The 16240-nt window shown below is 38.4% G+C and overlaps 1 protein-coding gene across 2 annotated transcripts; it reads left to right on the forward strand.

The window, feature by feature from the left end:
- Positions 1 to 4629: 4629 nt before the first annotated feature.
- On the forward strand, positions 4630 to 7784 carry LOC144708806 (phosphoglycerate mutase-like protein AT74H). Of its 2 annotated transcripts, none has more exons than XM_078582242.1 (6): positions 4630 to 5130; positions 5708 to 5827; positions 5897 to 6110; positions 6849 to 6929; positions 7253 to 7494; positions 7585 to 7784. In XM_078582242.1, exons 1-5 carry the CDS (start codon positions 4662 to 4664, stop codon positions 7329 to 7331), a joined length of 963 nt encoding a protein of 320 aa, XP_078438368.1. In that variant the 5' UTR covers positions 4630 to 4661; the 3' UTR covers positions 7332 to 7494; positions 7585 to 7784. The 2 variants fall into 2 exon arrangements, with proteins under 2 accessions (XP_078438368.1, XP_078438369.1); XM_078582243.1 differs by having other exon boundaries at positions 7253 to 7472.
- Positions 7785 to 16240: the final 8456 nt, after the last annotated feature.

Consider the following 16240-nt stretch of genomic DNA (forward strand, 5'->3'; position numbering starts at 1 on the left):
CGGCGATGCGCCGTTCCACCACTACTAATGCACCTATCAAGCCATTGTCGTTCACTCACATCGCGCCGCTGCCGCCATGATCCTTGTTGCTGCTGTTGCTGCCTGTGTGCCTTGCATTGGTTGGTAGCGTGCCACTCGCATACATTCCCTACCGTGCCCAAGCTCATCTAGTTGATTGTTCGCCACCTGTTCGGTTGCACGCCAACTGATAAGCCTAAAGTTGATGTATAAATAAGTCGTTGTTTTGAGCTTTTAGACTTGTGCAATAAAATTTTTAATAACCCTTAATCACTAAATAATATCTATAGAGCAAGAAAGGGGTCGAACTACATGGAGACACTAAGCAATAATTTTTATCCAAGTTCAATCAATTAATTCAAGAATGAATTAATTTGGTATTTAATATACCTTAATTAAGTTTAAAATTGATCAAAATTAAGTAGAAAATTAGTTTTGATTTTTATTATTTTTGGTCAACACATTTGGTAGGATAATTATGATTATAATTTCAAATCAAATTGGATTACCAATTGCCAAATCAAAATAATTTTATAAGTCAATTTTATATATTTAAAATTGGGAATTAAAAAGCACAAAATGGGGTTTTAAAATTGGACTTGAAGATGGACGATTTTTTAATGAAATTTTAGATATAGGTATTTTAGATGTTTAATTGAATTTCTAAACAATCAATTTTAAAATCTATAGAGAGAAAGTAGGAGATCTAACCTAGAGAGAGAAAGTAGAAGAATTTGGGGAAAGGTGAGATTCGACCCTAATCTGAAAATCTAAAAATGCAGATATGTTCCGAATCAATGTAGAACTAAAGATTAAAAATTAGATCTCTAGTCAAAATCAAAATACAATGCTAATTTTATTTCAAAACAACTTCAAGGGCATGTGCATTTCCCCCATGCCTTGGCATTTAAGAGTCGTTCAAGAAGAAGTTCAAAAATCAAATTAGAAATTTACAATTCTCAATGATGAACCAAGATCTGTCGACTTCCAAAGAAAACCTTGTATCCTTCCTGGCCAAATCTTTGGGGAGAGCTTCAAAAAGATCCAAATGTCTGGATTGAAGAGGGGGAAAAGACAAACATGTCCTCAAAATTTCAGCTCAATTGGACAGCTAGATCTCAAGATATCACAGATTTATTGGCGTTTAAACATGGCCGTTGGATCGTTTAATAATTTAAGAAAAATGGATTTTTCTTATTGGCTGACGGCTCTTTTTCCTTGTTTTCGCCGCCTTGGATATCGTTCTGACATGTGTTTAAGTGCTTCCGCAGGCCCAATCACAGGAAAAATGATTCTCCATTTTAATGATTAATAAGATGCCACGTCGCCCTCATTAGTACCCTTTTTTAATACAAAATAAAAGCGGTAAGCTTACCACAATTTTTTTAGTACACGCGTTGTCAAATTCTGTGTGCATTTAATGCACGCGGTGAATCGATTGTGCATGTATTAAATAAAAATAAAATTATTTTATTAAATGCGCGCGGCAAACCGATTCCATGTGCATTGATTTTTCGTGTATCATAAAGGCATGACAAAGCGAATGAAACAAAAGAACAAAATATACCTTTTTCTCCCGCCTTCTGCGCCACGTAGTTCCATGTGATCTAATGATTTGCTCATTTATATAAATCGCGATTTGTGATGCCATAATGAGCCCATAATGCTCCCTCTCTCTCATTATTATTAAAAAATGCATCCACTTATTCACCCTCATTTAGGCAAATGTCATGGATACCACATGATACATATATAAATATATTATGAAAATTATTTATAAAATGCCAAAAAAATAAAATATGTATTCTTTAAATTCAAAAAATCATTTTTTGGCTAACTCTTGGTCAGAAAATTATATAAAAATGGAAAATTTCCAAAAAATTAGTAAAACCCTTACCAACATTTAGGCAAGTATTCTAAGCCCTGTAAAAAATATTTATTCAATGCAAAGAGGTCAAATACCATGTAAAAAATACTAAAAAGTTAGAAACAATAATAAAATCAAAGTGTTAGTTATTTATCTCCATTTATATATGATAATATGCAAATGTGGCCATTAAAACACATAAATGTAATGTAATATTCATCAATTAAACATCATAATTTGCAAGTTATCGCCAACCTTCACATGCCAAAATTTGTTTCATTGCGAAGCTGGATACTCTGGATAGCCTTAGCTAATCACCAGGACTAGAATATCCAACAATATGATGTGAAGAATGATTTCCTTCAAGCTGAACTAGAAGAATAAAAAGTTTGGATGCCCATGCCTCTCAAATATATACATGCCCATAGGCTGGTGTGGTTGGTAAATAGAAAAAGGCCCCTAATGGTCTAAAGTAATCTCAATGGATGTGGTTTATCAGGCTTACTAAGACTATGTAGTAAATTGTTCCGTCAGGTTATCGCACCGCCTCGCTACCCACCTGCTGCTGCATTGACTCGCGCTCAGGCATTGTGCCCGAACTCAGCCAATTGCTCGAGCCACCTCATCGTTATCCTCTCTCATCCTTGCCTTCGCCTCTCTCCCATGTCACTCTCCAGTGCAGTGCCTCCATCGCATGTCGAGCTATGATGTGCTCGTCTCCCACACGCCTCCGCTAGACCTACCACACTGGCCTCTACATCGACAAACATTTGACGATGTACGACACCACCGACAAGGTATGTCGCTCCCCTTGCTCGCCAGTTATATTATCACTTTTAGTATAATTTTGACGTGCTCGGGTTATATTAGGTGAGAGGTTAAACATCTAGAACTACACAGAGTGAAATCACAAGTATGGATCGAGCTTGTTTGTTATGTGCGAGCGTCAACGAAATTATTCTGTTTGACGTCGTAGTCACCGTCGTCGCTCTGATGAGGATCAGAAGGTCACCGTCACCGTCACTGGTCACCCGCCCTGGATCTCAGAGCTCGGCGAAACCCGACAAGTTGGGACCTGTAGGTACTCCCCATCGAGGACACCGCATCACGTAGTTACTTCCCTTAGGCATCATCTTGATATCAGAGCCTTGTATTGGTACCCAAGGAACGACGTGCGTGATGACGTCCAGCATCAGACAGCCATGACCGTTTTTATGACCTTTAAAAATGGCAAAAAAAGCTTTAAAATCATTATATTTTAGCTTTCCGACAGTCCAGATTTCACCACGTGGCGTCGCTAACTCAATTTCTTGGCTTTTTGCAGAAAACTCCCCACATTAAGTTGTGTGCGCAAAAGGACGTCGTCCAAAAATAATTGGAGATATGCTCCTTTGATTCTCTCACCTCCATATAAACAGTATTCCTGCCTGAAACAGGGTTGTTTTTCTAGTCACATATGGCGGCGTTGACGTAAAAGTGACAGATTTTTCTAAAATCCTTGGACGTGTGATGGAGCGATGACATGACAAATCCTTCATCATGTCACCATCCTTCACAGGTCGTCATCTGTCCTGTCACGTCTTGGGCGTCACTAATGATTATTCAACCGATATCCGTCCGATATCCTTTATTGGACAATCGATATCCAGTATCCGGAAAAAAACTGGGATGGTGTCTGATATCGGTCGATATCTGTCCTTTAGGCCTAAACGGATATCGAAAACAGATATCGGTGGGGCAAGGACAAAATGGAAATTAGATACCGGATATCGGATATCGATATCCGGATATCGGAACCAGTATCCAGATATTGGTATCCAGTATCGACATTATAAATTGATATTTATCATCACATATGATGGTTTGAGTACATCATCGCAGTACACTTTTGATGTATTTTCCACCTCGACTAACATATATACGACTAAATCTTTTTGTTTTCTTCCATATGGGATAACAAGATTCGGAGTTTAAGATCAAACTCCGAATCCTGTTATTCCATGAGGAAGAAATTAAAAGTCTTGCACTATATGTATTTACTGAGGTAGAATACATATTAAATCATATATTACTATTTTTAACCAAACAGTAACTATATTTTAAGGCTGTTATATATGTAATATATTTAGTATATTAGTTCCTCGTCCAATAAATACAGCTAAAAATTTTCTTCCATATGGGAGAAAAGGATTTGGTTTTTGCTGTTAAACTCAAAATCCTGTTATCCCATATAGCAAAAAAAAAGATTTAGCTTTATATATTAAAAGGGCCACTTTATAAATCAAATAGCTCTCCGAATGCCCCATGCACACATTGATCCATTTGAACGGCTGCATAGTGATGTATTAAATATATTTTTATATAACCTCTCTAAGTTGAATATCGAAATCTGATATCCACATCTGATATGCGATATCACCATCCTCCTCTAGAGATGGAGGCAGATGACGATATCGAAACAGATACCGATATCGGATACCGTAACTGTAGCAACCGATTTCCGATTTCCGGATTTTGGAAAAAATGGATAGTTAAAATTTGATTTTCGGTATCCAGTACAGCATCCGTCCCACTACCGCGGATACTGGTATCGGGACGGGTGAACCCTAGACGTCACACGTGCTGTTCCCTTATTCCACTCCGTCATCCGTCATCCGTCATCCGTCATCCGTCATCCGTCATCCGTCATCCGTCATCCGTCATCCGTCCAGAAGCCTGAAACATTATATAAACCGGCCATTATCTATCAACGGCATTAGAGCTCGAGCTTCCGGCTATGGCGATGGCGGGGGGAGCGCTGCGTCTTCAGAGGGGCGTTCTCAGCCCGCGGTGCTGCGAAGACACTCTCGGAAGGCCCCGCCCTCGCAGGCCCGTCAGCGACGCTTCTGCCATGCTCAATCTCTTCCCCGAGATGAGGCCCATTGTTGGCCCTCCCGTCCCTCGGCCTCGCCGGATCATCCTCGTCCGCCATGGCCAGAGCCAAGGAAACCTCGACGAGAGCATGTACACGCGCGTTCCTGACCCTAGGATCGGGATCACGCCCAAGGGGTGGGAGGATGCGGAGCTCTGTGGCCGTCGGATCCGCGACCTGATCCTCAGCGATGGCGCCGACGACTGGAAGGTTTACTTCTATGTTTCGCCATACAAGCGCACTCTCGAGACGCTTCGTGGGATCGGCAGGGCTTTTGAGGACGAGAGAATCGCTGGGGTCAGGGAGGAGCCGCGACTGCGCGAGCAGGATTTTGGTAATTGATTGTGTGGAACCCATATTTCTTCTCGAAATTGGTTTTTTCTTTTTTTTGTAACACGCTTTGATTTCGCCGTAAGATCAAGATGCCGTCGTTGTCTCCCAGTTATTTAGGGATTCTTCGCGGGGAAGATTTCTGGAAACTATGTCTTCTATCGTACAATGTCTTTAAATGAAAAATGATTTCGATCAAAATTTGTGTATACCATTTCATCAACTTTGATCATCTCTGACCCAAATGGAACCTTTTACTGCTGTCTCCATGTTATTTTTGGAGTTCTTCCATGGGGAGATCTCTATAATTGAATTTCAGGAAAGTCTGACTTCTTCGTTGGCCCATCGTCTTAAAATGAAACAACATTTCGGCAAAAATTTATTTGTACCATAGCATCATCTTTGGTCATCTCTTTCTTCATCGCTGAACCCCTTTATTGCTGCCTCCTGTTTATTTTGGAATTATCCCCTGTGGAGATCTCTACTTTTGAATAATCACCGCCAGTAATGTTGGATTTCAGAGCAGAATTCAATGAATTCGTTTCCTGATACTTTCTATCTGAAGCGATTATCTGCTCCAGGGAACTTCCAGGACAGGGAGAAGATGCGGGCTGAGAAGGCCATTCGGCTTAGATATGGTCGATTTTTCTACAGATTTCCTAATGGCGAATCGGCGGCAGATGTTTATGATAGAATCACAGGTGTTCTTTGACCCCAAAATGTAAATTTATTTGCAAATTTATTCAGTAAATCATAACCGTTTGTTTCAGGGTTTCGGGAGACTCTTCGGGCAGATATAGACATCGGGCGCTTTCAACCACCGAGTGAGAGGACCCCGAACATGAACTTGGTCATTGTCTCCCATGGATTAACTCTCCGGGTGTTTCTGATGAGGTGGTACAAGTGGACTGTTGAGCAATTTGAAGGTCTCAACAATTTTGAAAATGGGGGGATGATGGTGATGCAGACAGGGTCAGGTGGAAGGTGATTCATCTACATATGTGATTATGATCCCCGTCCTATATTTCTCCAATTTGCTTTATTTTTTGCATTGGTCAATCCCTATTGTTTTGAGGTTGACAAAAAGCAACGTTGGTTCTGTTGTCGTCAGTGTCGTGTATTTTGTGACATTTATCAATTAGCTTCGGTGAGGTAAGATCTGTGAAAAATGAATTAGCAGTATTTATAAAATTAGGAAGATCATGATACGCTCTATAAGGAGTTGGTAAAAGAAATCTGTAAATTGACTTACAGACCGCCCTCGCTTATGATCCTCGTCTTGCAAGAACAACAGACGTCACCTCCAAGCTTCTCTCTAGCCACAACCCTGGGCAGAAACCCTAGCCCCAGAATACGCGCTCCAGAAAAGCTCAAAACCTCCATCTCCTTCTCCTTCCCGTCACCTTTATTTATAACCTCCGCTTTCTTTATTTCCTTTCTAAACTATTATTCAAGAAACTGTTAGTTATTTTGCCAGCTCAGCGCCAGCTGGCCCCTATCTTTCTGTCCTCTTCTCTTTCTTCTTTCATACATCCTTACAGGGACCGTATCAGATCACTAATCCGTTTTAGATTGTCTTTATTCATTTTGGTGTATAATTATATGAAAACAAGTTATCGACATTCTTGTTTTTTCTTAAAAAAAAATTGACATTCTTGCTTATTTGCAGCCGAAAGAGAAGATTTCCTGATTGATGTTGACAAAGTGCAATTGGTTATGCAGGTACAGTTTACTAGTTCACCACAGTCACGAGGAACTTAAAGAATTTGGCCTAACTAAAGCCATGCTTGTTGACCAGGAATGGTATGTTTCTAAATAAGTCTTCTCCCTCAAAGGTTTTGCTGAGTCACATGACTTGGAAAATATTAACTTGAATGAGAAATGACGAGAAACTTTTTTCCGTCGTTCTATCCTAATTTATTTTTACTTTATCTTCATCTTTCATTGTTCTTTATTCAGTCTTTTCTCACTACTCCATTGTGAGAATGTGTTTTTCCATTTACTGTATAAACTTTATTTCCTCGATTGTGTTCACTTATTTTGCATCATTTTTATGACAAACCAAGAATTTTCCAGCCATATAGAGCCAGTTTTAGCTAAGTATTTCTAAATTTGTGTACATCCAGGCAGAAATTTGCGAGACCGGGTGAGCTGAACTACGATTGGATGACCTCAGGCCCATCCTTCTTCACCGATTCCAGATGACTTTTGGAGAGAGAAAGTCTAGCCCTCATAGATCTGCACTGCAAAAGGTGGAGATAGATCTAGAGAGAGAAGGGATGGATTAGAGAGACACAATCCTCACTTTCTTTCTCTCTCTCTCTCTCTACTTGGAAGAACATTAAGGTATCAGAATGCCAAGAAACAGGCACGTCTTTCTCTCACTCCCTTCCCCCTATCTCGTGGCGACAATGCTGATTCACTTGTTCTTACATAGCATCTCTCTCTCTTGTGCCAGGTGACAGTTATTTCTTGGCTGTTTGAGAACAGGCTGACTTGGGGACCGATATATGGCCATAGGTGTTGGGTCAATCTCAGCCGTTGATTTTTCTGGACAACAAGCTCTGCAGCGCCTGATACATGAACACCATCAGTAACTGTCGGCCCAACTAGCAAAATTACATAAATGACCATTTAATTCAAATGGTAGTCAAGAGATATGCTACGTGTGATCTACATTAATCCTAAGTAATCAGATACTAAGTAATAATGTGCAAACGAAATGTTTATGTTGAATATGAGGGCATTTGGGCTTATAAGATTTTAAGCTAGGCATTTTGGGATAAGTTATGCTTCCTCTCGTTGCTCTTCCAATATCATAAAAAGATGCAAATGTCAAAGCTCTTGCTGAGAGGCCATAGAACAATTGGAAGATTAGTGGCTCCCAGCCCTAACCTTTGGTTGGAAGATTAAACAACCAAAAAATTCATATGAGAAGACATTGATATCAACACAAAATCAGAATATTGATAAAGATTTGAGTTATGTTAAATAGAGCCCTTACTAAATGTTTTGTTTGAATGCTTAAGTGACTTCTTTTTGTTAATTGAGTTACTTAAATCGGGGCTAGGCTTGGAACTGGGCTCAGGCCTACTCTTTGCTTGGGCTTGGGCTTAAGCCTGCTAAAGTACTTCATGGGTATTTAAACCCTTGACTCCGAGTGCAAATTAAGGCTGTATTTTTCTTTTTGAAAACCTACATCAGTAGTCTAGTGATAATCTAAATTTTAGAGTTTTAACTTGTCGTGGGTAATTGAGATTATTCAATAAATATATACTAGTGCATACTTAGGAATATTAAGCTAGTGATCATTATGGATCGTCTCCACAAGGAACAGTGATTAAGGATTTAAGTTCCTTACTAAGGTGATTATCAATATGAGGAGGGATAAAGACAAAAAGATAATAGGTGAAATAGTGATTTTGAATCAAAGGTTGTAATTAGTTATATTATAAACTTGAATTTAGCAAAGAAAATAAAAAATGAAAATTATAATGACACAAACTGTTACGTGAGCGAAGTAGAGAACATGTTGAATATGATTGTAATCGAGTGTGTGAATGGCATGATGATACAGAGACAAGATTGCGAAGACGTAAAGAGATAGTGTGACAGTGAAACGATGATAGTAGAATCTAATTAAGCTATCTATGATGTTGGGGAAGAGTTGTGTAAGCCGAAGACACTTACCTTAGATACTTACATTCTGTTGGGATCACAGCGATTCATAAATGCCGGCAAACTCACCCTTTTCTCAATGCTTCTTCCCATATACCCAAACCCAAGGCCCAAAGAACACACTTGATGGTTCTCAAAACATACTATCTTTCAATCAGCCTACATGAGTGGGAAGCAAGTTTAAGATGAATTTCATGATGATCCAGGCCCTGTTTATAGATCAGACGATCTGTGAGGAAAAAGGAGGGGGAGACGAAGTAACCTTGAAAATTTCAACTCAATCAGACCTATGGATCATCAGATATCATGGTTTAAAATTTGACCAATCCTAGCCCTTCATTTTTTCTCTCCTTGTCAGCAGCATTGACAATTCCTCTTTTTCCATTTCAAGTGAACTGTCAAGTCAGTAATATTCTGTGTTGCATTGTCTTCTGCACTCGCATCTTTCAAATTGGACATGTGTACTTACAAGTGGGAAAAGACAAAAACCATTGTTTACTTTATTCGTTTTGTAATTGATAATTCCATGACGTGGTGTCGCGTTGCCATGCCACGTCATGGAATATTCTCCTCTTTTATTGTTTTAAGTGAATGATGCACTAATGATCGTCATTTATGACAGAGAAAAAGGGGAAGATTCCCATGTTAGTCTAACGTGGCATGTGTTTCTAAATATCACTTCAGTTTTTTTTGTTTTCTTCTTGTTTATGTAATAATTGTGATGGTACATGCGCGCGCCACATGTGCCACCACACTTTTTTGACCTTGCTTTTGCCAATTTTTTAATATTCAGCATTTATTGAAAAATAAGAAGTCTCTTTTGTTTGATCGATCCACGTCTCCATGCCAGAAAAAATAAAGAAAAATGATTCTTTAATTTTAAATGGCAGTATGGCATCACTAGTCGCGATGCCATAACGGCTTTGTTGTCGTTATACTTAATTTTCAGCAATCATTATACTTAATCCTGATTTGTTGTCGTTCAACCAATTGAACATTGACATGTGGCGTCGTGAAATAAAGGACTTCAAATATATTCAAAATTTCAATTTTAACAAAATAAAGGTTAAAAAGTAAAAATTAATATATATTTCAACTTAGAAAAATCATATCTTTACAAATTTAACGTCGGAATTCAAGAAAAATCATATTCTCACTCAGAAAATTATATTCTTTCAAAATCAGTTGTCAGAAAAATCTCAAAAACAAAAAAGCCAAAAATTCATAATATCATTCTAAACATAAATTTAATCATTTTAAGCTTGATAACATGCATATATAGTTAAATTAATGCAAATAAACATGTAACTATGGTCAAATGAAGGTACTAAAAATGCATGTCATCATCTAGCTGCTGGGTTGTTTTGTTCCAACATAAATGGCATGGTATTAGAGCCATGGTATGTATGACTCTGGATCAACTTGTGTCTTCCTTGTGTTATCGATCACTGTCTACCTGCACCCAATGTCATTCGTTGAATCTCTAAGATGGAGCAAGATGATGCATTGGGCATTAGAGTAATTGTGGATAGACAAGAGTATGGAGATAAGCCTGCCTCTATGAAGATCCTATATCTGTTGCCTCAAGTACCTACCAAAGTTAAATTCTCATATACAAATTTCTATCTATGACAGAAGTTTGTTATGCAGACACTAAAGGTTAAGTGTTTGAGCAAAAATATAGTGAACGGCCTCGTGGTAGACAAGGGACATAAGGGACACAAGGGAGCCTTCATCTAGCCCTTGAGATGTATTACAACTTTCTCCATACAGATATTGTGAAGGAAATGTGGAATCAGATCTACACATTGTTCCAAGAGGACTGATATCTAGAGGGTTTAAGTTCTCATTGATTGAGATTAAAAAATGGAACAAGGAAACCAGTCTATTACGGAATATAGATGTGAGTTCATGGCACTTTGGCATGAATTGAATCTCTATTGGCACACCTAGTCTCCTGATGGGTAGATAGGTGTCATGTTGTTAGATACCAAATGCTTATGTTTCTGGTAAGTGTGAATCCAGCGTATGCTAATGTGTGGAACTAGATCTTTCATGAGGAGAAATTACCAACTTTAGATGAAGCCATCCATGTTATCATGGAGAAGGAAAGCACACTAAAGGTCCACTCTACTGCTAAGAGGCTTGACTCCTCAGTTTTGTTCTTCGAGAGAGCTCCTCTGCCAATAAAAAGAACAAAAGGAGAGCGGAAGGAATTATTATCTTGCCAACAGATCTGACTCGAGTGGTGGGAACAAGGATCTAAGAGATAGCCCATATTTTACTCACTGGAAAAGCAGTTAGTATGCTATGGAGACTTGTTCTAAGGGAAATAGAAAAATGCTTGTGTTGCCCAAACTCTAAGAGCTGAAGGGGAAAATATCAAATATGTCCTAAGGGAAGCAATAATACACTTCAACCAGCCAACTTAAATAAGCACAAAGAAGACATGGCGAAACTAATGGGAATGCTCAATAATGAAGTTCTCCATCCTAATATTGTTCCAAAATGGTCTTGGAAAGTAGATATTGGGGCCACCGACCATATGACCTTCTACAACGATAAATTTATCAATTACATAAGAAGCCATGGTCAGAGAAAGGTTATCACTATTGGCGGATGACTTCTTCAGGTGGCAGGTATGGGAATAAATGAGAATGAAGAAGAGTCATTATAAATGTTTTATCCCAAAGTTGAAAGCCATGCTACTTTGCTCTCAGAAGTTAGTTTCTAATACTAGATGCTCAGTCATTCTGAATTACGATGGATGATTTCTATATGAAAAGGTGGGGAAGTAGACTACACAAATTAGAGGTGGCAAAGTATTGATGCTTCTAGAGGAGAGAGATCAGTAGAGAGTAGTGTCTAGAGCCAAGGGAATCAGAAGAGCAGGTGGGAGAGAATTTTTGTACATCATGATCAATGGGGACACCATTTCTTTTCCCTCTTTGTTCAATGGGGATATCAACTAACCAAAACAAGAGAGATGTTTTTGGCCATATTAGTGAACCTACTCAAATTCCATTTTATTGTGTGCATAGTGATGTTTTGCGAGCCTAGACATGTCTCTAGTCTCATAGGTGCACACTATTATATTATTTATATTTACGATTCTAAATGTTAGACACGGGCTGACTGATAAGCCAAAAATAGGGGTAAATTTTATGCAATTTTAAACCCTTGTCGTTGTCAATTTTAGCTTATACAATAAAATTTATAAAACCTCACTTAAGATGCACAATGATGAGTAGAGGTATCGTCCAAGGGAGGCTAGTAAAGCGGTCGATTCGATAATTTTTTGATAATTAGGATTAACTTGATCTTCAATGAAAATCAAATTAACCTAATTAGACAAGGAATTTAGAGGGGGAGGTAGAAGAGATGAGAAGAGTAGAAGAAATTAGGGAACTCTAAGTTGAATTAATTGATCCAATGAAAAGATCAAGGAATTCAATTTAGACGGATTAAGAAGAAAGTTTTGAGTTTGTTGGTTGGTTTTTGTAGATTTGATAATTCAGAACTAACTACACTATTAGATAATAAATAAATAAAAATAAATTTTAATACCCTAGAATTTAAAGTTTTTTTTAGAGTTTTCTTTGGGAATGCACTTGGATACCTAGTTAAATCTCTCAAATTCTCCTCTCAATCCTAATCAGGGCTTGTACATGCCACTCAAGCCAAGTGATTTAGAGGTTCAGACCAGAATCAAGAAGAAAGATTAAGAAATTCAACTAACAACATCCAAAATGCACCAAAATTCAAATACAATGAAGGGAAATGTACCAAACAGGTTGACCCAGGCTGGGGCTCCTCTCTGTCTTGCAGCTGTGATAGAGAACCATCAAGAATGACCCACTCCTCTCGATTTTTGGCTTTTATACCTAGGTACAATGGTAAAAATTACCATTTTACCCCTAATTAGTAATAAATTTTTATCCATCAATGTAGGCCTGATTGCAATGATCCAACAGATAGAGAGAGGGGATCAATACGAGTAAATCCATAAAAATTCATCTCCATCAGACTTCTGGATCAAAAGATATGAATAAATGAATTTAAACCAATATTAGCCATTGGATTTAAATCCATTTATTAATATTATTTTTTTTAACCCGCACGCTGAGGAGTCTTCCGCTGATTGGCCGACGACTCTTCAACTTCTCCAAGCGGGCGCGTCCTCGTTGCGCCACGTACCCCATGGCAAAAATAAGAACAAAAGGAAATTTCAAACGTCGCGTTTTGAATACACGTCGCGTTTTTTGATACGCACGTACATGTGCTTTTCTTCATCACTCTCTCCACTCATGATTCGCCACGTCACCACCCATGCACGCGCATTGTACGCGCTGTGCGGGCGGTGACTTTACGTCCCAGCGCTGGTCCTCATCAAGCACCGTAAGATTATCATCCGACGGCCACGCTGAGGCCACGTCAGTCGGCCGAAGGCTTCCTTGCATTTTTATAAGAAGGTCCCTCCTAAAAACTGGCATTGCTGTATGACGCCACCCATAGGTAATTGCGTATATACCCTTTGCGCACTCTCTCCTCTGGTTTTTTTCCTAAAACATTAAAACAAATATTAAATCATTTGCAATAAAACCCTAGAAAAAATTAAATGACATCTTTATGCCTCCAACCACGACCAAGAGCTGTTTTTGAGGGCCTCATTGTAATGAAAATTTACAAAAGCCCTTTAAAAATAAAAAATAATCTAAATACTCATTTTTCTCTTATAAATATTTCTTTTTTCTTAGAAAAATTGCATTTCTTCTTCAAATAAATCTCAGAAAAATCTTGGAAATTCCTAAAAAATCTTAGAAATTTCTAGAAAATTCACGGACTCATCCTGTACTGATAAATCTCAAAATTAAATATTAAACTTGCCATTTTCATTCAAAAATAATTATTTCAAGATCAAATAAATCCCTTAAAATTCATAGAATTAACTGAAAAATAGGGAAAAATCAGAAATCACTTGAAAACCATATTTTCCTGTAAATAGATGATAACAACCCCATTTTAAGCTCCTCAAATGCATAAAATTGTACTAATAGCATGAGATAAAGACCGAATTTAGAGTGTTATCAGTGACTTATTAAAGACAGCTAGAATTCAGTCAAATATTGAAGAAATTTTGTGAGATGATTTAGACTAAGTTGGGGTTATCGGAAAAAAATCAGATCTAATAATGCTTCAGACTGCTTTAATAATGGTGTCTCATTGTTTAGAGTGGAGGGGTTTCATTCATGAGTTGTCGTACGTGAGAAAACCTCAAGAAAATGAGCTCACCGAGAGAAGTATCTGCCATGTTGTGCTAACTGCTAGGACATTGTTACATTACCACAATGTCCTCAAATTCTACAAGGGAGATGACATTTGGGTGATCATCCATTCAGAAGGGTTGTAGGTGATATTACCACTCCATTATACATTTCTTCATCTCTGTTAGTGTGATATGTGATAAATGTGCATCATTATATGGAGGTGAGAATTCTCAGAAGCCAACCAGTGAGTCAGTCATTCCCCGTTGATCCATTGAATCTTCCATTCAGTTACAAGTATCAAAACAAATGAATAATATGGAGCGAACTCCCAATATGAATCTGATGATACTTATATACATGTTAGGCAATGTCAAGCTCTGAGTCCTGAACATTCACTAGTGGCTACTGAGGAAACAACTTTTGTTGTGTACGTGTCAGGTGTTTGGAGAGGTGAAGCAACCAATTGAGGAAGGTCTTGAATGGCCCATTGCATTGTGTTAAGAGACTCATATTTGAACTCAAAGACCTCTTTACCCATTGCCAATAATATGTCTTATGATGGTTTAAGTCAAGGTTACCAAAAATTTCCCTCCAGAGTTGATTTAGTTGAGGTTGCTAAGTTATTTGAGCAAGATCTTCAAAGCAATGAGTGGAGTCAAGCATTGGATGAGAAAACAACAGTGTTGAAGAAAATCAGTACATGGGAGCTAGTGCCGCAACCTCCATGCAAGAAAACTATCATACGTAAATGGGTCTATACTCCTAAATATTGAGTAGATGGAGAACTGGAATGCTATAAACCTTGGCTGGTAGCTTAGGGTTTTACACATTCATGCAGAATTAATTATTCTGAAATCTTAGTTTTTGTGACCAAGTGGGATATTGTACATATCTTTCTTGCCTTAATTGCTCATATGGACTGGGAATATCCAACAATATGACATGAAGAATGCTTTCCTTCATGTTGAACTAGAATAAGAAGAAGTTTACATGAACATGCCTCTAGGATATAAACATGCCTTAAGGATGGTATCGTTGGTAAATTGAAGAAGGCCCTCTATGGTCTAAAGTAGTTTCCCTCAATGTGGTTTGATAGATTTACCAAGACTGTGAAGAAAATTATCTCAAGGAATTTCTTGCGGCAGAGTTTGATATTAGGTTATCAGGAAACCAATATATTCTTCACCATGTAGGATGCTTATCCTAATGATGGCATATTTATATCACAAAGAGCTGGAGGACGGATGATGTCTCCTCATCCGTCTATTTAAATTTTTCATCCGTCATTGTCTGTAGCGACAGATGGATGACTGAACGGTTCAATTTCTGTCATTCATTATTAGTCATCCGTCATTCGTCACGAATGAAGGATGACAAAAATGACAGACAAAACAAGAATAATGACGGATTAATTTACCGATGACTAATTCATTAACGTATTTATTAAAAAACTTATTTTTACTGATTCAAATGTGCATTTAAATCAGTGAATTTTTTTCTCAACAGAAGTAACAAAAGCCATTGCAAAAAAGGGGTTATATCTCGGTGTGGCCCGAACTTTTTCGAAAATTCGAGTTACAGCCCTTACTTTTTTTTTGCCGCGACACAGCCCGAAGTCCCATTTGGTCCGCAGCCTGTGACGTGGAGTCTACGTGGCTGCCAGGTGGAGTTCCGGCGAAGTCCACCTAGGCGGAATCCACGTGGCAGCCACGTGGATTCCACATCACTGCGCGATTTGAAGAAAGAAAGATTTTAGCCCGCCCAATGTGAGTCACCTGGGAGAGAGCTGAGAAAGGTGACGAAGGAGAAGGAGACGGTGGAGAAGGAGGAAGAAAGGGCGCGAGGGAGAAGGGGCTTCTTCTTGGCTACGGGAATCGTTGCGAGCTTCTTCCTGGCTACGGGAGTTCCACGAGGTAGGGTTTACTGCTTTTTTAGCTATGTGTAACTTTCTCTATCTCTCTCTAGATTTCATGGTTTACTGCTTTTTTAGCTACGTGTGGGTTGCTTTCTCTCTCTCTCTAGATGGACATACATTACTGCTTCTCAAAATACCGATGATCTTCTATCTTTATCTTGAAGCCCATATTTTATTGCTCTCTTCGATTCATGTAACTTTCTGTGTCTCCTCTAGATTTCATGGTTTACCATTCTTTAGCTACATGTGGGTTT

This window comes from Wolffia australiana, chromosome 10, assembly GCF_029677425.1.
Source record: "Wolffia australiana isolate 7733 chromosome 10, ASM2967742v1".
NCBI classification, from domain to species: domain Eukaryota; kingdom Viridiplantae; phylum Streptophyta; class Magnoliopsida; order Alismatales; family Araceae; genus Wolffia; species Wolffia australiana.

Excerpts from the sequence above, each read along its gene's own strand:
- LOC144708806 (XM_078582242.1), top strand. The coding sequence starts at position 4,662 with ATGGCGATGGCGGGGGGAGCGCTGCGTCTTCAGAGGGGCGTTCTCAGC. Across the intron at positions 5,828-5,896 it reads TGTTTATGATAGAATCACAG|GGTTTCGGGAGACTCTTCGG; the intron begins GTGTTCTTTGAC and ends CGTTTGTTTCAG. Across the intron at positions 6,930-7,252 it reads ATGCTTGTTGACCAGGAATG|GCAGAAATTTGCGAGACCGG; the intron begins GTATGTTTCTAA and ends GTGTACATCCAG.